Source organism: Capra hircus, chromosome 5 (assembly GCF_001704415.2).
Source record: "Capra hircus breed San Clemente chromosome 5, ASM170441v1, whole genome shotgun sequence".
Classification (NCBI taxonomy): Eukaryota; Metazoa; Chordata; class Mammalia; order Artiodactyla; family Bovidae; genus Capra; species Capra hircus.
This window is the reverse complement of record NC_030812.1, coordinates 90287779-90309775: the sequence shown is the minus strand read 5'-3', so window position 1 is coordinate 90309775 and position 21997 is coordinate 90287779. Positions and strand designations below refer to the sequence as shown.

The 21997-nt window shown below is 39.9% G+C and overlaps 1 protein-coding gene across 1 annotated transcript in view; it reads left to right on the top strand.

Moving 5' to 3' along the window:
* The window catches only part of PIK3C2G (phosphatidylinositol-4-phosphate 3-kinase catalytic subunit type 2 gamma), a 470847-nt gene that overhangs the window by 73869 nt on the left and 374981 nt on the right, over positions 1 to 21997 (top strand). Inside the window, exons 7-8 of the mRNA XM_018048420.1 lie at positions 9044 to 9114; positions 12349 to 12412. Of these exons, the coding sequence (XP_017903909.1) occupies positions 9044 to 9114; positions 12349 to 12412 (135 nt within the window). The remainder of the gene's footprint in view (positions 1 to 9043; positions 9115 to 12348; positions 12413 to 21997) is intronic.

Here is a 21997-nt window from a genome sequence, read left to right as displayed (position 1 = left end):
AACTTTTTCGCTCTCCATTTTCACTTTCATCAAGAGTATTTTGGTTCCTTTTCACTTTCTGCCATAAGGCTAGTGTCATCTTCATATCTGAGGTTATTGAGACTTCTTCTGGCAATCTTGATTCCAGCTTATGTTTCTCCCAGTCCAGCGTTTCTCAGGATGTACTCTGCATATAAGTTAAAAAAAAGCAGGGTGACAATATACAGCCTTGACGTACTCCTTTCCCTATTTGGAACCAGTCTGTTGTTCCATGTCTAGTTCTAATTCCTGCTTCCTGACCTGCATACAGATTTCTCAAGAGGCAAGTCAGGTGGTCTGGTATTCCCATCTCTTTCAGAATTTTCCACAGTTTATTGTGATCCACACAGTCAAAGGCTTTGGTATAGTCAATAAAGTAGAAATAGATGTTTTTCTGGAACTCTCTTGCTTTCTCCATGATCCAGCAGATGTTGGCAATTGGTCTCTGGTTCCTCTGCCTTTTCTAAAACCAGTTTGAACATCAGGAAGTTCATGATCCACGTATTGCTGAAGCCTGGCTTGGAGAATTTTGAGCATTACTTTACTAGCATGTGAGATGAGTGCAATTGTTTGAGCATTCTTTGACATTGCGTTTCTTTGGGATTGGAATGAAAACTGACCTTTTCCAGTCCTGTGGCCACTGCTGAGTTTTACAAATTTGCTGGCATATTAAGTGCAGCACTTTCACAGCATCATCTTCAGGATTTGAAATAGCTGAACTGCAATTACATCACCTCCACTAGCGTTATTTGTAGCAATGTTTTCCAAGGCCGACTTGACTTCACATTCCAGGATGTCAGGCTCTAGATTAGTGATCACACCATCATGTTTATCTGGGTCGTGAAGATCTTTTTTGTACAGTTCTTCTGTGTATTCTTGCCACCTCTTCTTAATATCTTCTGCTTCTGTTAGGTCCATGCCATTTCTGTCATTTACCGAGCCCATCTTTGCATGAAATGTTCCCTTGGTGTCTCTAATTTTCTTGAAGAGGTCTCTAGTCTTTCCCATTCTGTTGTTTCCTCTATTTCTTTGCATTGATCACTGAAGAAGGCTTTCTTATCTCTTCTTGCTATTCTCTGGAACTCTGCATTCAGAAGCTTATATCTTTCCTTTTCTCCTTTGCTTTTCACTTCTCTTCTTTTCACAGCTATTTGTAAGGCCTCCCCAGACAGCCATTTTGCTTTTTTGCATTTCTTTTCCATGGGGATGGTCTTGATCCCTGTCTCCTGTACAATGTCACAAACCTCATTCCATAGTTCATGAGGCACTTTATCAGATCTAGTCCCTTAAATCTATTTCTCATTTCCACTGTATAGTCATAAGGGATTTGATTTAGGTCATACCTGAATGGTCTAGTGGTTTTCCCTACTTTCTTCAATTTGAGTCTGAATTTGGTAATACGGAGTTAATGATGTGACCCACAGTCTGCTCCTGGTCTTGTTTTTCTTGACTGTATAGACCTTCTCCACCTTTGGCTGCAAAGAATATCAGTCAGTCAGTTCAGTCGCTCAGTCATGTCCGACTCTTTGTGACCCCATGAATCGCAGTACGCCCGGCCTCCCTGTCCATCACCATCTCCCGGAGTTCACTCAGACTCACGTCCATCAAGTTGGTGATGTCATCCAGCCATCTCATCCTTGGTTGTCCCCTTCTCCTTCTGCCTCCAATCCCTCTCAGCATCAGTCTTTTCCAATGAGTCAACTCTTCGTGTGAGGTGGCCAAAGTACTGGAGCTTCAGCATTAGCATCATTCCTTCCAAAGAAATCCCAGGGTTGATCTCCTTCAGATTGGAGTGGTTGGATCTCCTTGCAGTCCAAGGGAATCTCAAGAGTCTTCTCCAACACCACGGTTCAAAGGCCTTAATTCTTCAGCGCTCAGCTTTCTTCACAGTCCAACTATCACATCCATACATGACCACAGGAAAAACTATAGCCTTGACTAGACGGACTTAGTCGGCAAAGTAATGTCTCTGCTTTTGAATATGCTATCTAGGTTGATCATAACTTTTCTTCCAAGGAATAAGCGTCTTTTAATTTCATGGCTGCAGTCACCATCTGCAGTGATTTTGGAGCTCCAAAAAATAAAGTCTGACACTATTTCCACTGTTTCCCCATCTATTTCCCATGAAGTGATAGGGCCGGATGCCGTGATCTTCGTTTTCTGAATGTTGAGCTTTAAGCCAACTTTTTTGCTCTCCCCTTTCACTATCATCAAGAGGCGTTTTAGCTCCTCTTCACTTTCTGCCATAAGGGTGGTGTCATCTTCATATCTGAGGTTACTGAGATTTCTCCCGGCAATCTTGATTCCAGCTTGTGCTTCTTCCAGCCCAGCGTTCCTCATGATGTACTCTGCATATAAGTTAAATAAGCAGGGTGACAATATACAGCCTTGACGTACTCCTTTCCCTATTTGGAACCAGTCTGTTCTTCCATGTGCAGTTCTAACTGTTGCTTCCTCACCTGCATACAGATTTCTCAAGAGGCAGGTCAGGTGGTCTGGTATTCCCATCTCTCTCAGAATTTTCCACAGTTTATTGTGATCCACACAGTCAAAGGCTTTGGCATAGTCAATAAAGCAGAAATGGATGTTTTTTTGGAACTCTCTTGCTTTTTTGAATATCCAGTGGGTGTTGGCAATTTCGTCTCTGGTTCCTCTGCCTTTTCTAAAACCAGCTTGAACATCAGGGAGTACATGGTTCATGTGTTGCTGAGGCCTGGCTTGGAGAATTTTGAGCATTATTTACTAGCATGTGAGATGAGTGCAATTGTGTGGTAGTTTGAGCATTCTTTGGCATTGCCTTTCTTTAGCATTGGAATGAAAACTGACCTTTTCCAGTCCTGTGGCCACTGCTGAGTTTTCCAAAGTTGCTGGCATATTGAGTGCAGCACTTTCACAGCATCATCTCTCAGGATTTGAAACATCTCAACTGGAATTCCATCGCCTCCGCTAGCTTTGTTTGATCTGATTTCGGTGTTGACTATCTGGTGATGTCCATGTGTTGAGTCTTCTCTTGTGTTGTTGGAAGAGGGTGTTTGCTATGACCAGTGCATTCTCTTGGCAAAGCTCCATTAGTCTTTGCCCTGCTTCATTCAGCATTCCAAGGCCAAATTTGCCTGTTACTCCAGGTGTTTCTTGACTTCCTACTTTTGCATTCCAGTCCCCTATAATGAAAAGGACATCTTTTTTTGGGTGTTAGTTCTAAAAGGTCTTGTAGGTCTTCATAAAACCTTTCAACTTCAGCTTCTTCAGTGTTACTGGTTGGGGCATAGACTTGATAACTGTGATATTGAATGGTTTGCCATGGAGATGAACAGAGATCATTCTGTCGTTTTGGATATTGCATCCAATTACTGCATTTCGGACCCTTTTGTTGACCATGATGGCTACTCCATTTCTTCTGAGGGATTCCTGCCCGCAGTAGTAGATATAATGGTCATCTGAGTTAAATTCACCCATTCCAGTCCATTTTAGTTCACTGATTCCTAGAATGCCGACGTTCACTCTTGCCATCTCTTGTTTGACCACTTCCCATTTGCCTTGATTCATGGACCTAACATTCCAGGTTCCTATGCAATATTGCTCTTTACAGCATTGGACCTTGCTTCTATCACCAGTCAAATCCACAGCTGGGTATTGTTTTTGCTTTGGCTTCATCCCTTCATTCTTTCTGGAGTTATTTTCCACTGATCTCCAGTAGCATATTGGGCACCTACTGACGTGGGCAGTTCCTCTTTCAGTATCCTATCATTTTGCCTTTTCATACTTTTCATGGGGTTGTCAGGGCAAGAATACTGAAGTGGTTTGCCATTCCCTTCTCCAGTGGACAACATTCTGTCAGACCTCTCCACCATGACCCGCCCATCTTGGGTTGCCCCACGGGCATGGCTTGGTTTCATTGAGTTAGACAAGGCTGTGGTCCTAGTGTGATTAGATTGACTAGTTTTCTGTGAGTATGATTTCAGTGTGTCTGCCCTCTGATGCCCTTTGCAACACCTGCCATCTTACTTGAGTTTCTCTTACCTTGGGTGTGGGGTATCTCTTCACGGCTGTTCCAGCGAAGCACTCCTTACCTTACAGCCGCTGCTCCTTACCTTGGACAAGGGGTGTCTCCTTACCACCATCCTTCCTGACCTTCAACGTGGGAAGCTCCTCTAGGCCCTCCCATGCCCACGCAGTCACTGCTCCTCGGGTTGCTCCTCCTGGCCGCTGCCCCGACCTCGGACGTGGGGTAAATCCTCTCGGCTGAGCTTAGTGAGCCGAGTCACAGACACACAGTCATTTTATTAAGTTTATTGATACCAACACTGTTCAGGGGATATTTCAGAGGTTTTTGTTTTTTTTTTTTTTTTTTTTGTAAAAAGCATTACAATAGATGATGGCTTTCTTATTTTAAACTGACTCCTATTATATTGATATATGAAGAAAGTAGGGAAAACCACTAGACCATTCAGGTATGACCTAAATCAAATCCCTTATGATTATACAGTGGAAGTGAGAAATAGATTTAAGGGACTAGATCTGATAGAGAGAGTGCCTGATGAACTATGGAATGAGGTTCGTGACATAGTACAGGACACAGGGATCAAGACCATCCCCATGGAAAAGAAATGCAGAAAAGCAAAATGGCTGTCTTGGGAGGCCTTACAAAGAGCAGTGCAAAGAAGAGAGGCAAAACACAAAGGAGAAAAGGAAAGATATAAGCATCTGAATGCAGACTTCCAAAGAATAGCAAGAAGAGATAAGCAAGACTTCCTCAGCGATCAGTGCAAAGAAATGGAGGAAAACAACACAATGGGAAAGACTAGAGACCTCTTCAAGAAAATTAGAGACACCAAGGGAACATTTCGTGCAAAGATGGACTCGATAAAGGACAGAAATGGCATGGACCTAACAGAAGCAGAAGATATTAAGAAGAGGTGGCAAGAATACACAGAAGATCTATACAAAAAAAGATCTTCACAACCCAGATAATCATGATGGTGTGATCACTAATCTAGAGCCTGACATCCTGGAATGTGAAGTCAAGTGGGCCTTAGAAAGCATCACTGCAAACAAAGCTAGTGGAGGTGATGGAATTGCAGTTCAGCTATTTCAAATCCTGAAGATGATGCTGTGAAAGTGCTGCACTCAATATGTCAGCAAATTTGGACAACTCAGCAGTGACCACAGGACTGGAAAAGGTCAGTTTTCATTCCAATCCCAAAGAAAGGCAATGCCAAAGAATGCTCAAACTACCGCACAATTGCACTCATCTTCACACGCTAGTAAAGTAATGCTCAAAATTCTCCAAGCCAGGCTTCAGCAGTACATGAATCGTGAACTTCCAGATGTTCAAGCTGGTTTTAGAAAAGGCAGAGGAACCAGAGACCAAATTGCCAACATCCACTGGATATTCGAAAAAGCAAGAGAGTTCCAGCAAAACATCTATTTCTACTTTATTGACTATGCCAAAGCCTTTGACTGTGTGGATCACAATAAACTGTGGAAAATTCTGAAAGAGATGGGAATACCAGAGCACCTGACCTGCCTCTTTTAGAAATCTGTATGCAGGTCAGGAAGCAACAGTTAGAACTGGACATGGAACAACAGACTGGTTCCAAATAGGGAAAGGAGTACGTCAAGGCTGTATATTGTCACCCTGCTTATTTAACTTATATGCAGAGTACATCATGAGGAACGCTGGGCTGGAAGAAGCACAAGCTGGAATCAAGATTGCCTGGAGAAATCTCAATAACCTCAAATATGCAGATGACACCACCCTTATGGCAGAAAGTGAAGAGGAACTAAAAAGCCTCTTGATGAAAGCGAAAGTGGAGAGAGAAAGAGTTGGCTTAAAGCTCAACATTCAGAAAACGAAGATCATGGCATCTTGTCCCATCACTTCATGGGAAATAGATGGGGAAATAGTGGAAACAGTGTCAGACTTTATTTTGGGGGGGGGGGCTCAAAAAGCACTGCAGATGGTGACTACAGCAATGAAATTGAAAGACGCTTACTCCTTGGAAGAAAAGTTGTGACCAACTTAGATAGCATATTCAAAAACAGAGACATTTCTTTGCCAACAAAGGTCCATCTAGTCAAGGCTATGGTTTTTCCAGTGGTCATGCATGGATGTGAGAGTTGGACTGTGAAGAAAGCTGAGTGCCAAAGAATTTATGCTTTTGAACCGTGGTGTTGGAGAAGACTCTTGAGAGTCCCTTGGACTGCAAGGAGATCCAACCAGCCCATTCTGAAGATCAGCCCTGGGATTTCTTTGCAAGAAATGATGCTAAAGCTGAAACTCCAGTACTTTGACAACCTCATGCGAAGAGTTGACTCATTGGGAAAGACTCTGATGCTGGGAGGGATTGGGGGCAGGAGGAGAAGGGGATGACAGAGGATGAGATTACTGGATGGTATCACTGACCCGATGGATGTGAGTCTAAGTGAACTCCGGGAGGTGGTGATGGACATGGAGACCTGGCGTGCTGCGATTCATGGGGTTGCAAAGAGTCAGACACGACTGAGCAACTTATCTGAACTGAACAGATGATGATTTAATTCATGTTCCAGGAGATTATTCACAAAACTGGTTGATATTCTTTAGAGATCATCCTAGATTTCAAAATTTTTAAATTCCTGTCTTGATTAGAAATGGCACAAATGATGGAAACTTTTTTTTTTCCTTCTTTTATGTCTTTTGGGTCTGACCTAAAGTATTGCCAACATTGTAGATATTAATCAGAAAATTAAGATTTCTTTATAGCTCAAGGAAGCCTTCACAGAATATGTAAAGCTATAGATTTCTGTATGAAAAAAAGGAAAAAAAAAAAAACACCTTAGTGTTTTTCACTAAAACAAAGGTATGGCTTTCAGCTTTGGAGAAAAGTAAACTGCAGAATACATTCCAAGGATATGTGCTCAAATTTTCCTCCAACTCTTTGAGATCCTTTAGATAATTTTTTTTTTTTTCTTTTAAGTGACTATATGAAAAAGGACAATTCCCCTGCCCCAAAAAGTATCTCTGGAAGCCAAGTAAAGTAGCTTTTAAATGAATATGATTATGCTATACCAAAAGATGCAAATATGTCATATTATTTATATACTGCTTTGGTGTGTTTTTTTTTTAATTTTTATTTTTACTTTTACAATACTGTATTGGTTTTGCCATACATTGACATGAATCCACCACGGGTGTACATGCGAGCCCAAACATGAACCCCCCTTCCACCTCCCTCCTCACAACATCCCTCTGGGTCATGGCCGTGCACCAGCCCCAAGCATGCTGTATCCTGCATCGGACATAGACTGGTGATTCGATTCTTACATGATAGTATACATGTTTCAATGCCATTCTCCCAAATCATCCCACCCTCTCCCTCTCTCTCTGAGTCCAAAAGTCCGCTATACACATCTGTGTCTTTTTTGCTGTTTTGCATACAGGGTCATCATTGCCATCTTTGTATATTCCATATATATGTGTTAGTATACTGTATTGGTGTTTTTCTTTCTGGCTTACTTCACTCTGTATAATTGGCTCCAGTTTCATCCATCTCATCAGAACTGATTCAAATGTATTCTTTTTAACGGCTGAGTAATAAGTGCAGGTGTGCTCAGTCATGTCCAAGTCCTTGCAACCCTATGGACTGCAGCTCCCCAGGTCCTCTGTCCATGGGATTTCCCGGGCAAGAATACTGGAGTGGGTTGCCATTTCCTCCTCCAGGGGATCTTCTTGACCCAGGGATCAAACCCGCATCTCCCGTGTCTCCTGCATTGCAGGTTGATTCTTTAGCACTGAGCCACCAGGGAAGTCTCTGAAATAAGGCAGATGTCAAACATTACAGTTCAAATCTTATTGTATTTTGACTTTAAATTTCTCTTTTTTCCCTTCCCTTTTATTGTCCTTTCCATGCCTGAACTTTAGCTTTATCTACTGCAGAAAAAGAAATTGTCTCAATCACTATCACACTTTCAGATTTCATCAACTAGGAACCTTGGATGTAAAATCCTATACAGTAAGCCTCATGTTGCCAAGTTCCTTAGCATTTCTAATAATACAAAGCCTTCCTTTTTCATATCAGTGACCTTATTCTTTCCGTGTTACTTAGCTTCCTCCCTCTTCCTCACAAAACAAGCCAATATAAAAATTGATTTACCATTGACCTTAAGCCATGTAAAGGTTTTCCTTCTGATGTTTTCTGTCAGAAACTCTAACAGGCAGTTTTAAAATTAGATTGTGTGCATACTGACATACAAGATTATATGTACCCCAGGCACTAAGGAACTCATTGGACTGTAAAACTTAACGGCTCTGGGTGATGAAAAAGTGTAAAGATGATGGGGTATATTTGCTTCCTCTGCAGACCTGCATAGGATTTTCACAGGTACCCATTTCAGAAGAGCTGATCAAGGAGTTAAGATGAGAGTGCATCTGTGTGAATGCAGAGATGTGAATCAGGGGGCTGCTATTTTAAGATGAGTAGTTTCTGCTCATCTTGGGAGAAAAATACAATGCCATTTGATAACTCCTGCAATTTATACCTACAGTAGTTGTCTTTCATTAGCATAACTCAATGTTCATGAGATGGAAAGTTACCCTGACATTTTGGTGGCAAGATATGGAAAATCTGAAAAATAGAGGATTCCATTCTGTATCTGCTGGCCAATGTGGCAAGTTGTCAAGCCTTATGCTGCCATGGATCCAAGGCCTAAATGTGAAAAAACGTACACATACATGGGAGAACTGGTGTCAAAACTGCCTTCCTGCTGGGATAAATTCGTATTTGACCTTGGTGGTGGCAGGATGCTTTTCAACTGTCCTTGGGGTTTATCCTCAACCAAAGAGCAGCTTTCCACTTTACTTTTGAAAAGAATGCTTCTACAGTTAAGAAGTGTCTTCTAAGGTCTTTAAAACAAAATATTAAAATGATAAATGAGGGTTATCAAAAGAAGTGAATAAAATGACAGTAGGAAGTTACGGACCTATTTTTATCTGGGATTCTTTCCTCGTCACTCTATAAATATTAATATATCCTGCTATCTACAGCATGAAGATGACCACAGTCAGTTTTATCTGAACCAGCTTTTAGAATTTATGCATATCTGGAAAGTATCCAGGTAAGACATTTCATTTCTGTTCCAAGACTACTTGCTGACTGATTTCTTAAGTGCCAAATCACAATATTTTTCAGTTGATTGTAAAAACTATCCTTTCACTAATACTGTGGAAGCTATTGTACTTTTAATAGATATCTCCCTTTGGCAAATTCTGTTAATAATTATCTATTCTTCACAGCTATTCAGATACGTTTGAAGAGCTGCTAACACCTTCCAGAACAATCTGACATTCATTTAAAAATCTCTCTGCTACCGGTTATTACATTTTCGAGGATTTTTTTCCTCATTCATTTGGTAATTTTGATTGTGCACATGTCACTAAGCTCTTTGTATCACTGAATTTCCATACTTTGAAAATCACCATCTCCTACTTTAAATTCCTTTCTGGAATTCCTTGAAAATAATTGGTACATTATAAACAAAGGAGAATGAATTCAAATTGGAAAACTCAAGTGACAGGAAATGAGCATGTCCTAATTGAGTCTGATATCTCAACATATGCATGTATTATTTGAAAGAATAGACATATCAAAAAGCTAACCTGGGAGAAGGTATCAGTGCTACAGGGTGAGTTTATCAGGAATTAAAGTTGTTCTGAGCTAAATGAGCAAAAAATGGAGTGTGGGAGGTACGTGTCACAAATTCTCTAAAGCACAGCCTGATATAAAAGTGAGTTAAAATTGTTTTAGTGACTATTAATAATAGCTATCACTTCCTGGAGTTCTAGTACATTTTGCATACATTATCTCATTTAATTCTCCCTTTAACTCCATAACAATACATACTACCTTACTTTGGAATCAAGGAAACTGAACTTCTGGAAGGTTAAATAACTTATCTAGGGCTGATCATTCAGTTTGTTAGTAGAAAGAGTGAAATTAATGCTGTCTGCAATTTGCAAAGGCTACATTTTTTTCATTAAAATATCATGCCTTTCTCTTTCCCCCCAGTATCCAGCCTCATACCATAAAATCATAGAATGGGTAAAACTAAGGAGGACTTTTGATATCACTTAATCTAAATTATTATTGTATTACTAATTATATGCTTCAGATAGGTCCCCATCAAAATGGTGTATTAAATCAAAAGTTGTGTTTCAAAATAAATTTATAAGACAACAACTACCATATCAACAAATGCAGAGAGAAACATCAAATTGGACAAATTCTTCAAGAAGTCTGGAATCCCTGGGAGTCAGAAATTTGCTCTGAACTGTTTGGTGGAGGGCTGTGACTTGTAGGTGGATGCTACCTGGGGCACAGAGAAACAAAAGGAGCCTGTGACTCTTTGGAAAAGACCCTGTGCCAGGAAAGATTGAAAGCAGGAGAAGAAGGGGACAATAGAGGATGAGATGGTTGGATGGGATCGCCCAATCAATGGACATGAGTTTGAGCAAGCACCAGGAGTTGGTGATGGCAACTGCATGCTGGACTGATATGCTGCAATCCATGGGGTCGCAAAGAGTCAGACACAACTGAGTGACTGAACTGACTGTGAGACCCATATGATTTATTCCCTAACTTTTCATTGTCAGTAATTTTTAACTGAAGTGTAGTTGACAGACATTTCTTCATTCCCTTCCTTCTTTTTGTTGTTCCTCTGATTGGGTGATTTCAAGAAATCTGTCTTTAAGTTTATGGAATCTTCTGCTTGGTAGTTTATCAAATTCTTCAGCTCAGTCTTGTATTCTTTAGCGCAAACATTTCTATTTGATTCTTGTGTTTTCTCTTTGCTGAATTTCTCATTTTGTTTCTTTCATTGTTATGCTAAATTCATTAAATTCTTTTTCTGTGTTCCCTTGTAGTTCTCTGAGCATATTTAGAATAATTATATAATATTTAGAATAATCAGACAATTCTTTTATCTCCATTTCTTTGGGATCAGTTGCTGGAAGTCTACTGTATTCTTTGGGTGGTGTCATATTTCCCTGATATTTTTGTGATTTTCTAGCTTTATATCCCTGGGTGGGGAAGATCCCCCGGAGAAAGGAATGGCAACTCACTTCAGTATTCTTGCCTGGAGAATCCCAAGGACAGAAGAACCAGGAAGGCTACAGTCCATGGGGTCACAAAGAGTTGAACATGACTGAGCAACTAACCTTTTCACTGCACACAGCCTTGCATAGCTGCTGGACAGAGGAAGCAGCAGTCACCTCTTCCAGGCTGTATGAGCTGGCTTCAGTATGGAAAGACCTTCACTTACTGGAGAGGGTATCCTGAAATGTGCTGTAACCCTGGGTGTAGTGGTGCAAGGCACCAAGCACAGAATTGTGAGACAACTCCAGGTCTGGAGTGGGGGAGAAACACAAAGTCTGCTCAGTTCAGGTCACGAGGCTCCACAGCATCCACAACCATGTGGTCCTTGGCAAGTGCTGTGGGAGGTCTGCAGTGCTGCAGGGGCTGTTGGGATCCTCAGTGGTGCCTCCAGATAGGGACCAGGGCAGACAGCAGTTGCTGCTGGAGCTGGTCGTGTACACACACACACCTGGCTGTGAAGACCAGCTGCAGGTGCCTGTGTAGCGACAGGGTTGGCTGCAGACACTCAGGGTTGGGCGGGGATCAAACAGGGCTACCTGCTACTATAAAATATATTGGTGTGTTTTTAACATTGTGAATTTGTGTTATACAGTTCATTATTTGATTCAATTCAGGAGTTTTCAGGACAAATAGAAAGGGAAAGTCAATAACATTTGGGAAAATAATTTTGAATAGTGAAGCCAGAATCTCTGCTCAACTCACATCTGTTCCATCTAAGAAGTGATGAAGCTGAAGCATTAAGAGGAGCTTAGGGAAAAAAGCAAAAATACCAGGAAAACACAGAGGTTTGGGGTCAAATACAACACCACCTATGATAAATATGTCATTAATTCTGAAAGCAATTCTCTGCAAATTTTTGCATATTTAATATTTCTTGTTGTATTTGTCATTATCTCCTTATGAATCCCTTTGCAACTGACATTTTGACTTAAAAGTAGTTTCTTATAATGAACAATCTTTGAGAGGTTTGGTTGTCAAAAATTTATTCTGAGTTCTAAGGTTTTTAAATATGCTTGTAGCCTATCAAGTTATACAGAGGTTTTAAGGCAGACATGCAAAATGATAGTTAAAATTACATCAACAGAAATCCTTAAACCACATCTGCTATAGAATCATGGGCAAAGCAAGACTTGTGATAAACTTGCTAAATTTAATGTTTTACCACTCAATTTTAAACAAAGCTCTTTTTTCTTTCCAGACAGTGTCTCTCAACAGTAATCCAAAAATATGACTCCGACCTGAAATACTTATTGAAAACTCAGGTATTAACTTTTGTTACTTACTTAATTGATCCATCAAGCATTTATTACCTACTCTTTTACTAAAACTTTGCACATTTCTGAAGATACAAAGATTTGTAAAGCAGAGAACCTAAACTTCAATGGCTTCCATTCTATCATAGCGAAACAGACAAGTAACCAGATGTATGTAATAAAGTGTCATGTGTACTGTGAAAGACCTATGTGTATATAGGACACCCAAAAGAGGGTTATCGATTTTACTTACTTGATCTGAGTGTTGAAAAATGAGTGTTAGCCAGGGGAGGGGAGTGGTGAAGGAAAGTCAGAGAGGCAGGGATAACTTAGAGCAAATAACAGGAATAGAGCAGGTTTATAGACCTGGTTTGAGTCAGAAACTGTATCCTTTTGAAACTCTGGAATGGCTACGATTAAGGTTCAAGGTGAAAGCCTATGAAAAGACCAGATGAAAGGGAGAAGCAGGAATCAAGTTATGTATGGTCTTAAGGACATTTTATGGACAATTTAATGATTTTCTAATTTATCAGCTGATGACATAAAGCCATTATGCAGGGCAGCATAATGACAGATGGGTGACTATAGGACAGTTCATTAACCCAAAGAGATGAGGAGGGCATGGACAAAAGCTCTAATATGGGGATGGAGAGAAAGGGACAGATTCATAAAAGGTGAAAATGCGCAATTTACATGATTTGGTGAAAAACCGTGAACAACAGAAAAACACAGTGCCTAGACTACAGATTCCTGGAGGCTGACTGATCACATGGAGACATTAATTAACTAAACAGTGAAGGTAGGAGAAGCTAGCTTGACAGGGAAAAGAATGGATTCAGTCTAATCGAATGCCTATTAGGCATCCAAGTTGTAATCACCATTGCTGCTGCTGCTGCTGCCGCTAAGTCACTTCAGTTGTGTCCAACTCTGTGCAACCCCATAGACGGCAGCCCACCAGGCTCCCCCATCCCTGGGATTCTCCAGGCAAGAACACTGGAGTGGGTTGCCATTTCCTTCTCCAATGCATGAAAGTGAAAAGTGAAAGTAGGCAAATAATTTCTTACAGTGTGTTCTTCCAGGGAAGGATTGTTGTTTTCCAGTCTCCAGTCATGTCTGACTTCTTGCGATCCCCTGGACTGCAACACACCAGGCCTCTCTGTCCCGTACCATCTCCTGAAGCTTGACCAAGTTCATGTCCATTGCATCAGTGATGTCATCCAGCCATCTCATCCTCTGGCACCCTCTTCTCCTTTGCCCTCAGTCTTTCCCAGCATCAGGGACTTTTCCACTCAGTTAGCTGTTCACATCAGATGACAAAAATACTGGAATTTCAGCTTCTGCATCAGCCCTTCCAACAAGTATTCAAGGTTTATCTCCCTTAAGATTGACTGGTTTGATCTCCTTGCTGTCCAAGGGACTTTCAGGAGTTTTCTCCAGCACCACAGTTCAAAGGCATCAATTCTTTGGTGTTCTGCCTTCTTTACAGTTCAGCTCCTACAACCATATGTGACCAATGGGAAGACCATAGCCTTGACTATACAGACTTTCGTCGGCAGAGTAATGTCTCTGCTTGTCAACACACTGTCTAGGTTTTCCAAGCTTTCCTGTCAAAAAGCAACTGTCTTCTGATCTCATGGCTGCAGTCACAATCCACTGTGATTTTAGAGTCCAAGAAAAGGAAATCTGTCACTGCTTCCTCTTTTCCCCCTCTATTTGCCATGAAACAATGGAGCTAGATACCACAATCTTAATTTTTTTTTAATATTTAGTTTTAAGCCAGCTTTTCATTCTCCTCCTTCACCCTCAAGAGGCTCTTTAGTTCCTGTTCACTTTCTGCCATTAGAGTGGTATCATCTGCACATCTGAGGTCGTTGATGTTTCTCCTGCCTGTTTGGATTCCATCCAGCCCAGCATTTATCCTGATGTGCTCAGCATACATATTAGTTTTCCACAGATAAAATACTGTATGATTACAGAAAATGAGGTAAGAGAATGTTTTGAAAACAAGTGAAGACTTCTTTTTCCATTAAACAAATGACTCTTGATATCTGTACAAAGGGTACAGATCTTAAGCAATATTAAATTGCTATCTCCAATATTAAAAAACATTAAACAGTTCTGAAAATAATAAATTACACTTCTTGATGTAGATACAAAACTCACAGATGAAATCCATGTCAATAAGTAAAGATACAGTGATGACAAACACACAACTCCTCTTCCTTCCCTAAGTGTAATCCTCTCACTCTAATTCCACTTCTTTCTTGAGTCTAGCCTGAATCTGGACGTTTAAAATGTGGCATGTGCAAACAATTCACAATTATTTATATTGTTTTAAACCTCATAAAAGTGTCATAATTACTATTTCTTTGTGACTGCCATTCTTCCTAGTGTAGAATTTGAAATATACCAGGTACCCAGGGCATATTAAGGCTCCATTCCCATATCATTTATGGCTCTTGACTATACACAGATATACTGTGGAGGTTATCATACCTTACTTATGGATGAATTTTAATTACCTAAATGTCTCAGTACTGCTCATATATCACAGATCCATGATCATTAATTTAGTTTTCAAATGCAGTGGTTTGATCATATCACTTATATATGAGGCCTCCAATACTTTCCCTTTAAAATAAACCATTTTTTGAAAGAAAGCAGTTTTTCCAATATGACTGAAAACTTGGCAAACCATCAAAGAAATACTGTCTTTATATTATCACAGGCAAATAGTTACTATCACCACATCTAAATTATTTTATAAATAGGCCACAGTGTCTGCAAATTTCCACATGAACTCTCTGTAAACCAATGAATTTTTTAAATGACATTTCTTCCTATGAAGCATCAATAGCTAAATATCTAAGAAGTGAGAACAGACCGTGATATTATCAATTTACAATATTGCACTTTCTGTTTGTTTGACAAGTGCATTAAGTAGCATTTAATCAACACTGAAAATAGTTAAAAATTTGAAGAATAATGTTTTTATCTTTCTCATACTTGAATTATTATATGATTTGACAAAATAACAAGCAGGTCAAATAAATTTGCCGTGAATATTACTGAATAATATGGATAACTTAAATTTCCAAATATTTTGTTTCATCAGCAATGGCTATTGGCATATTTTACATTTGACACATTTCAGATTGTGCATCCTAACTTATGCTTGCTAAACAGCTAATTTTGTAAGTAATTTACATAGAGCTTTTCCTTTCGGCAATTTTTCCCCCTCTTTTCTATTCTACTAATAATTAGGGAATGTTTTCTGTATTATGTTATATTCTGAATTCATTGCTAACATTTAGGAGAAATTAAGAACAGAAGAAAGAAAAAGAATTTTCCCCGGAGGTGTTACTTAATGCTTACTTAGTACAAATTACTAAACTATTTATTTACTGGAATCAACAGAAATCAAAGTCAGAACCATGCTCTTAAGTTGCTAACAATCTAGCTGGAAAGAGCATTTTCACATGAAGAACACAGAGTGGTAGATCTCCAGGAGAAAGCAATGAAAAGCCAGATTTCCATCTAGGTCGAAGAATCAGCTTCTGATTCAAAGTTGCTTTCTCCTAGTAGCCTCTAATGCATTGTCTCCAAAATTTTTATTTTAATGCCAAGTAGGACCTTTAGAGAAAGTTAGCAATCCCCATCACTGAGGACACACTTACACTGGGATCTAGTAACTGATGAACTAATTGTAAACCAAATGGATCTGGATTGAAAAAAATCTATCCATGCTTCAAAATGTAGGTTGGCTTCATGAAAGATCTGCTTGGTATAAAAAGAGCTAAAAGCCTCCAAACACTTCACCTTCAAGCGCATGACTCAGAGGCTGTACCAACTAGATAATCGGACAAAAAATAAAAAAGGCACCTCTATTGTTCGTGTGTGTCTGTGCTAAGTCTCTTTAGTCACGTCTGACTCTTTGCGACCCTATGGACTGTAGCCTGCCAGGCTCTTCGGTCCACGGGACTCTCCAGGCAAGAATCCCAGAGTAGATTGCCATGTCTTCCTCCATGGGGTTTTCCTGATCCAGGAATCAAAGCCAGAAGTCTCCTGAGGCTCCTACACTGCAGGCAGATTCTTTGCCACTGAGCCAACAGGGAAGCCCCTCTCTATCGTTCAGGTGTAACTAACTCAATGAGGAAGGCAGAATAATTCTTTTCTCACACCATCCTCAAGACCAAAATCTAACAGTATTTAGCCTCTAAACAGAGATCAAAAATTCCATTTAAAGGAGAAAGAAAGTGGGCACACAGGTATCTGATAATATATATTTAGCATTTTTAGGACAATAGCTTTCTTAGTAATAAGCAGACTGACTGTTGGATTTTCAGAAGTTCCAATTTCAGACATACTTTAACCAGAGTGGCAGTCAAGACAGAGTTTAGGAGCAGAGATTCCAAATGTATGTGTAAACATTCTGCCAGGGGGTAAGCTTTAATTCAGCCATCCTTGAGCTTATATTATTCACTACTAGAGTGAAGATAGTAAAATAATATTGTTAAAAATTAACAAAGCAGTAGATGTAATGTGCTTAATATTATACAGTGGCTGGAAGATAAAAAATGTTTAACGAAAGATAAGTACAAGTGTGATTTTATTGTTAGAGTTACTGTTTTTAACAGTCACTAAAGTAGAGGATTGTATATGATCCAGAAGAAAATTGTCACAAACTGATTTGCATTCACAACAGAATATAATAGGAGGGAAAGGAGCAAAAATAATCATTAGAAAATAGAGTAAAATGGACCAGCTAAAAGGTCACTAAAGGAGAAGTCAAGGAGATGAAGGAGGTAAGTTAGGTTAAAAAGGAAGTAAAACACCTTTGCAGAACTGGAAACTATCTTAGCAGAAATAAAGGGCAGATTGAAACTACTAAAAATCAAACCTATGTATAGAACACTGCCAGAGAGGAATAAGAAGAAACCATGAAAGATCTTCAGTAAGGAAGATAATTACTACCCAACATAATTTGTATTCCAAGTGGGCTTCCCTGGTGGCTCAGACGGTAAAGAATCTGCCTGCTAATGGAAAAGACTTGGGTTCAATCTCTGGCTTGGGAAGATGCGCTGAAGAAGAGAATGGATTCCCACTCCAGTGTTCTTGCCTGGAGAATTCCATGGACAGAGGAACCTGGTGGGCTACAGTCCATGGGATTACAAAGAGTCAGAAACGACTGAGCGACTTTCACTTTCAAGTGAGATATAAAGAGTTTCATCAGAATAATGACATAATCTGATGACTTAAGATTTGTGCAGTAAGTTATGTAACACAGGAAGAGTACACACACACAAATTAAATAACTGAATAGGCAATCTTATTACATAATCAGTTTGGTACAAAATATTTCCGGTATCCAAAGATCTGTCTGTTTGCCACTTGATATATCTCTCTTTTTTTCTCCATAAGAGTTATTCTTTGAAGAAAAGCCACTTTGTACCTTATCTTTGCCATTTCACCACGGAAGTATGCATCCATTAGCAACTTGCATCTCAGATATTTCAGATTTGGTTTTATTCCACCACAATAAAGAAAATATGGCACTAAAGTGAATCACATGAATTTTTTTGATTTTAAAGTACGTATAAAAGTTTTGTTTACACTGTAGTCTAGTAAGTGTGTAATAACATTATGTCTTGAAAAGTACAATGTCTATACCTTAATTAAAAAATAATTTTTTGCTTCAGTTCAGTTCAGTAGCTCAGTCGTGTCCAACTCTTTGTGACTCCATGAACCACAGCACACCAGGCCTTGCTATCTGTCACCAATTCCCGGAGTCCACCAAACCCATTTCCATTGAGTCGGTGATGCCATCCAATCATCTCATCCTCTGTCGTCCCCTTCTCCTGCCCTCGATCTTACCCAGCATCAGGATCTTTTCAAATGAGTCGGTTTTCCACATCAGGTGGCCAAAGTATTGGAGTTTCAGCTTGAACATCAGTCCTTCCAATGAACACCCAGGACTGATGTCCTTTAGGATGGACTGGTTGGATCTTTTTGCAGTCCAAGGGACTCTCAAGAGTTTCTCCAACACCACAGTTCAAAAGCATCAATTCTTCTGTGCTCAGCTTTGTTTATAGTCCAACTCTCACATCCATACATGACCACTGGAAAAGACATAACCTTGACTAGACAGAGCTTTGTTGGCAAAGTAATATCTCTGCTTTTGAATATGCTATCGAGGTTGGTCATAACTTTCCTTCCAAGGAGTAAGCATCTTTTAATTTCATGGTTGCAGTCACTATCTGCAGTAATTTTGGAGCCCCAAAAAATAAAGTCAGCCACTGTTTCCCCTGTTTCTCCATCTATTTGCTATGAAGTGATGGGACCAGATGCCATGATCTTCGTTTTCTGAATGCTGAGCTTTAAACCAACTTTTTCACTCTCCTCTTTCACTTTCATCAAGAGGCTTTTTAGTTCCTCTTCTCTTTCTGCCATAAGGGTAGTGTTATCTGCATATCTGAGGTTACTGATATTTCTCCCAGCAATCTTAATTCCAGCTTGTGCTTCCTCCAGCCCAGTGTTTCTTATGGTAGAGAGACCTGCATAGAAGTTAAATAAGCAGGGTGACAATATACAGCCTTGACATACTCCTTTTCCTATTAGGAACCAGTCTGTTGTTCCATGTCCAGTTCTAACTGTTGCTTCCTGACCTGCATACACATTTCTCAAGAGGCAGGTCAGGTGTTCTGGTATTCCCATCTCTTTCAGAATTTTCCACAGTTTATTGTGATCCACACAGTCAAAGGCTTTGGCATAGTCAATAAAGCAGAAATAGATGCTTTTCTGGAACTCTCTTGCTTTTTCCATGATCCAGTGGATGTTGGCAGTTTCATCTCTGATTCAATCCAGCTTGAACATCTGGAAGTTCATCGTTCACAGATTGCTGAAGCCTGGCTTGGAGAATTTTGAGCATTACTTTACTAGCATGTGAGATGAGTGCAAATGTGTGATAGTTTGAGGATTCTTTGGCATTGCCTTTCATTGGGATTGGAATGAAAACTGACTTTTTCCAGTCCTGTGGCCACTGCTGAGTTTTCCAAACTTGCTGGCATGTTGAGTGCAGCACTTTCACAGCATCATCTTTCAGGATTTGAAATACCTTAATTGGAATTCCATTACCTCCATTAGCTCTGTTCGTAGTGATGCTTCCTAAGACCCACTTGACTTCACATTCCAGGATGTCTAGCTCTAGGTGAGTGATCACACGATCGTGATTATCCGGGACGTGAGGATCTCTTTTGTACAGTTCTTCTGTGTATTCTTGCCACCTCTTCTCAATATCTTCTGCTTCTGTTAGGTCCCTACCATTTCTGTCCTTTATTAAGCCAATCTTTGCATGAAATGTTCCCTTGGTATCTCTAATTATTTTGAAGAGATCTCTAGTCTTTCCCATTTTATTGTTTTCCTCTATTTCTTTGCATTGATCATTGAGGAAGGCTTTCTCATCTCTCCTTGCTATTCTTTGGAACTCTGCATTCAAATGGGTGTATTTTTCCTTTTTTCCTTTGCGTTTCGTTCCCCTTCTCTAGAAATATCAACGCAAAAACTTCAGCCTTCAGTGAACTGTAATCTTTTTCGCTGATAGAAGGTACTGCCCTGATGCTGACGTCTGTTGAAGATTGGCGTGCTGCGGCAATTTCTCAAGAAAACGATGAGGTCTGCCACATTGGGTGACTCTTCCTTTCATGAGTGATTTCTCGGGGGCGTGCACTGCTGTTTGATAGTATTTACTGACAGTAGAACTTCTTTCAAAATTGGAAGTCAATCCTCTCAAACACTGCCACTGCCTTAACTAAGTTTATTTATTCTAAACCTTTGCTTGTGATTTCCAAAGTCTTCATAGTGTCCTCACTAGGAGTAGTTTCCATTTTGAGAAACCACTTTCTTGGCTCATCCAGAAGACTCAGCTCCTCATCGTTCAGGTTTTATCATGAGATTGCAGCAATTCACTGCCATCTTCAGGCTTCCCTGTATCTATGTGTGTGTGAGTGCTCAGTCACAGTCAAGTCCGATTCTTTGCAGCCCTGGGGATGTAGTCTGCCAGGCTCCCCTGTCCATGGATTCTCCAGGCAAGAATACTAGAGTGGTTTGTCATTTCCTCCTGCAGGGGGTCTTCCTAACCCAGGGATCAGACTCATGTCTCCAAAATTGGTAGGCAAATTCTTTACCACTAGTGCCACCTGGGAAGTCTCTCACTGTACCTGTACATACAGGTGTATGATTTTCTCATTTATTTTCAATTTTTGAAAAATCTTTGCACTACTATAGATACAGTGAGGGGCTTCTCAGGTGAAACTAATGGTAGAGAATCCACCCGCTAACTGGTGATGGAAGTCAAGTCCGATGCTGTAAAGAACAGTATTGCACAAGAACCTAGAAGGTTAGGTCAATGAATCAAAGTAAATTGAAAGTGGTCAAACAGGAGACGGCGAGAATAAACATCAACATTTTAGGAATCAGTGAACTAAAATGGACTGGAATGGGTGAATTTAACTCAGATGACCATTATATCTAATACTGTGGGCAAGAATCCCTTAGAAGAAATGGAGTAGCCATCATAGTCAACAAAAGAGTCCAAAATACAATCTCAAAAATGACAGAATGATTTATATTCCATTCCAAGGCAATATCACAGTAATTCAGGTCTATGCCTCAACCTCAAAGAAGCTGAAGTTGAATGGTTCTATGATGACCTACAAGATCTTCTAGAACTAACACCAAAAAAAGGATGTGTACTTCATCATAGGGGACTGGAAAGCCAAAGTAGGAATCAAGAGATATCTGAAGTAAAGATAAGTTTGGCCTTGGATTACAAAATGAAGCAGGGCAAAGGCTAACAGAATTTTGCCAAAAGAACATACTGGTCATAGCAAAAACCCTCTTCTAATGACACAAGAGAAATCTATACACATGGACGTCACCAGACAGTCAATAGCAAAATCAGATTGATATATCCTTTGCAGCCAAAGATGGAGAAGCTCTATACAGCCAGCAAAAACAAGACCAGGAGCCACAAGACTGTGGCTCAGATCATGAACTCCTTACTGCAAAATTCAGACCTAAATTGAGGAAAGTAGGGAAAACCACTAGACCATTCCAGGTATGACCTAAATCAAATCCCTTACTATTATACAGTGAAAGTGACAATTAGATTCAAGGGATTAGATCTGATAGACAGGGTGCCTGAATAACTATGGACAGAGTTTCGTGACATTGTATAAGAGACAGTGATCAAGAATATCCCCAAGAAAAAGAAATGCAACAAAGGAAAAATGGTTTTCTGAGGAGGCCTTGCAAATAGCTGTTAAAGAAGAGAAGCTAAAGGCAAAGGAGAAAAGGAAAGATATACCCATTTGAATGCGGAGTTCCAAAGAATAGCAAGGAGAGATAAGAAAGCCTTCCTCAGTGGTCAATGCAAAGAAATAGAGGAAAACAATAAAATGGGAAAGACTAGAGAGCTTTTCAAGAAAATTAGAAATACTAAGGGAACATTTCATGCAATTATGGGTACAATAAAGGACAGAAATGGTATGGACCTAAAAGAAGCAGAAGACATTAAGACGAGGTGGCAAGAATACA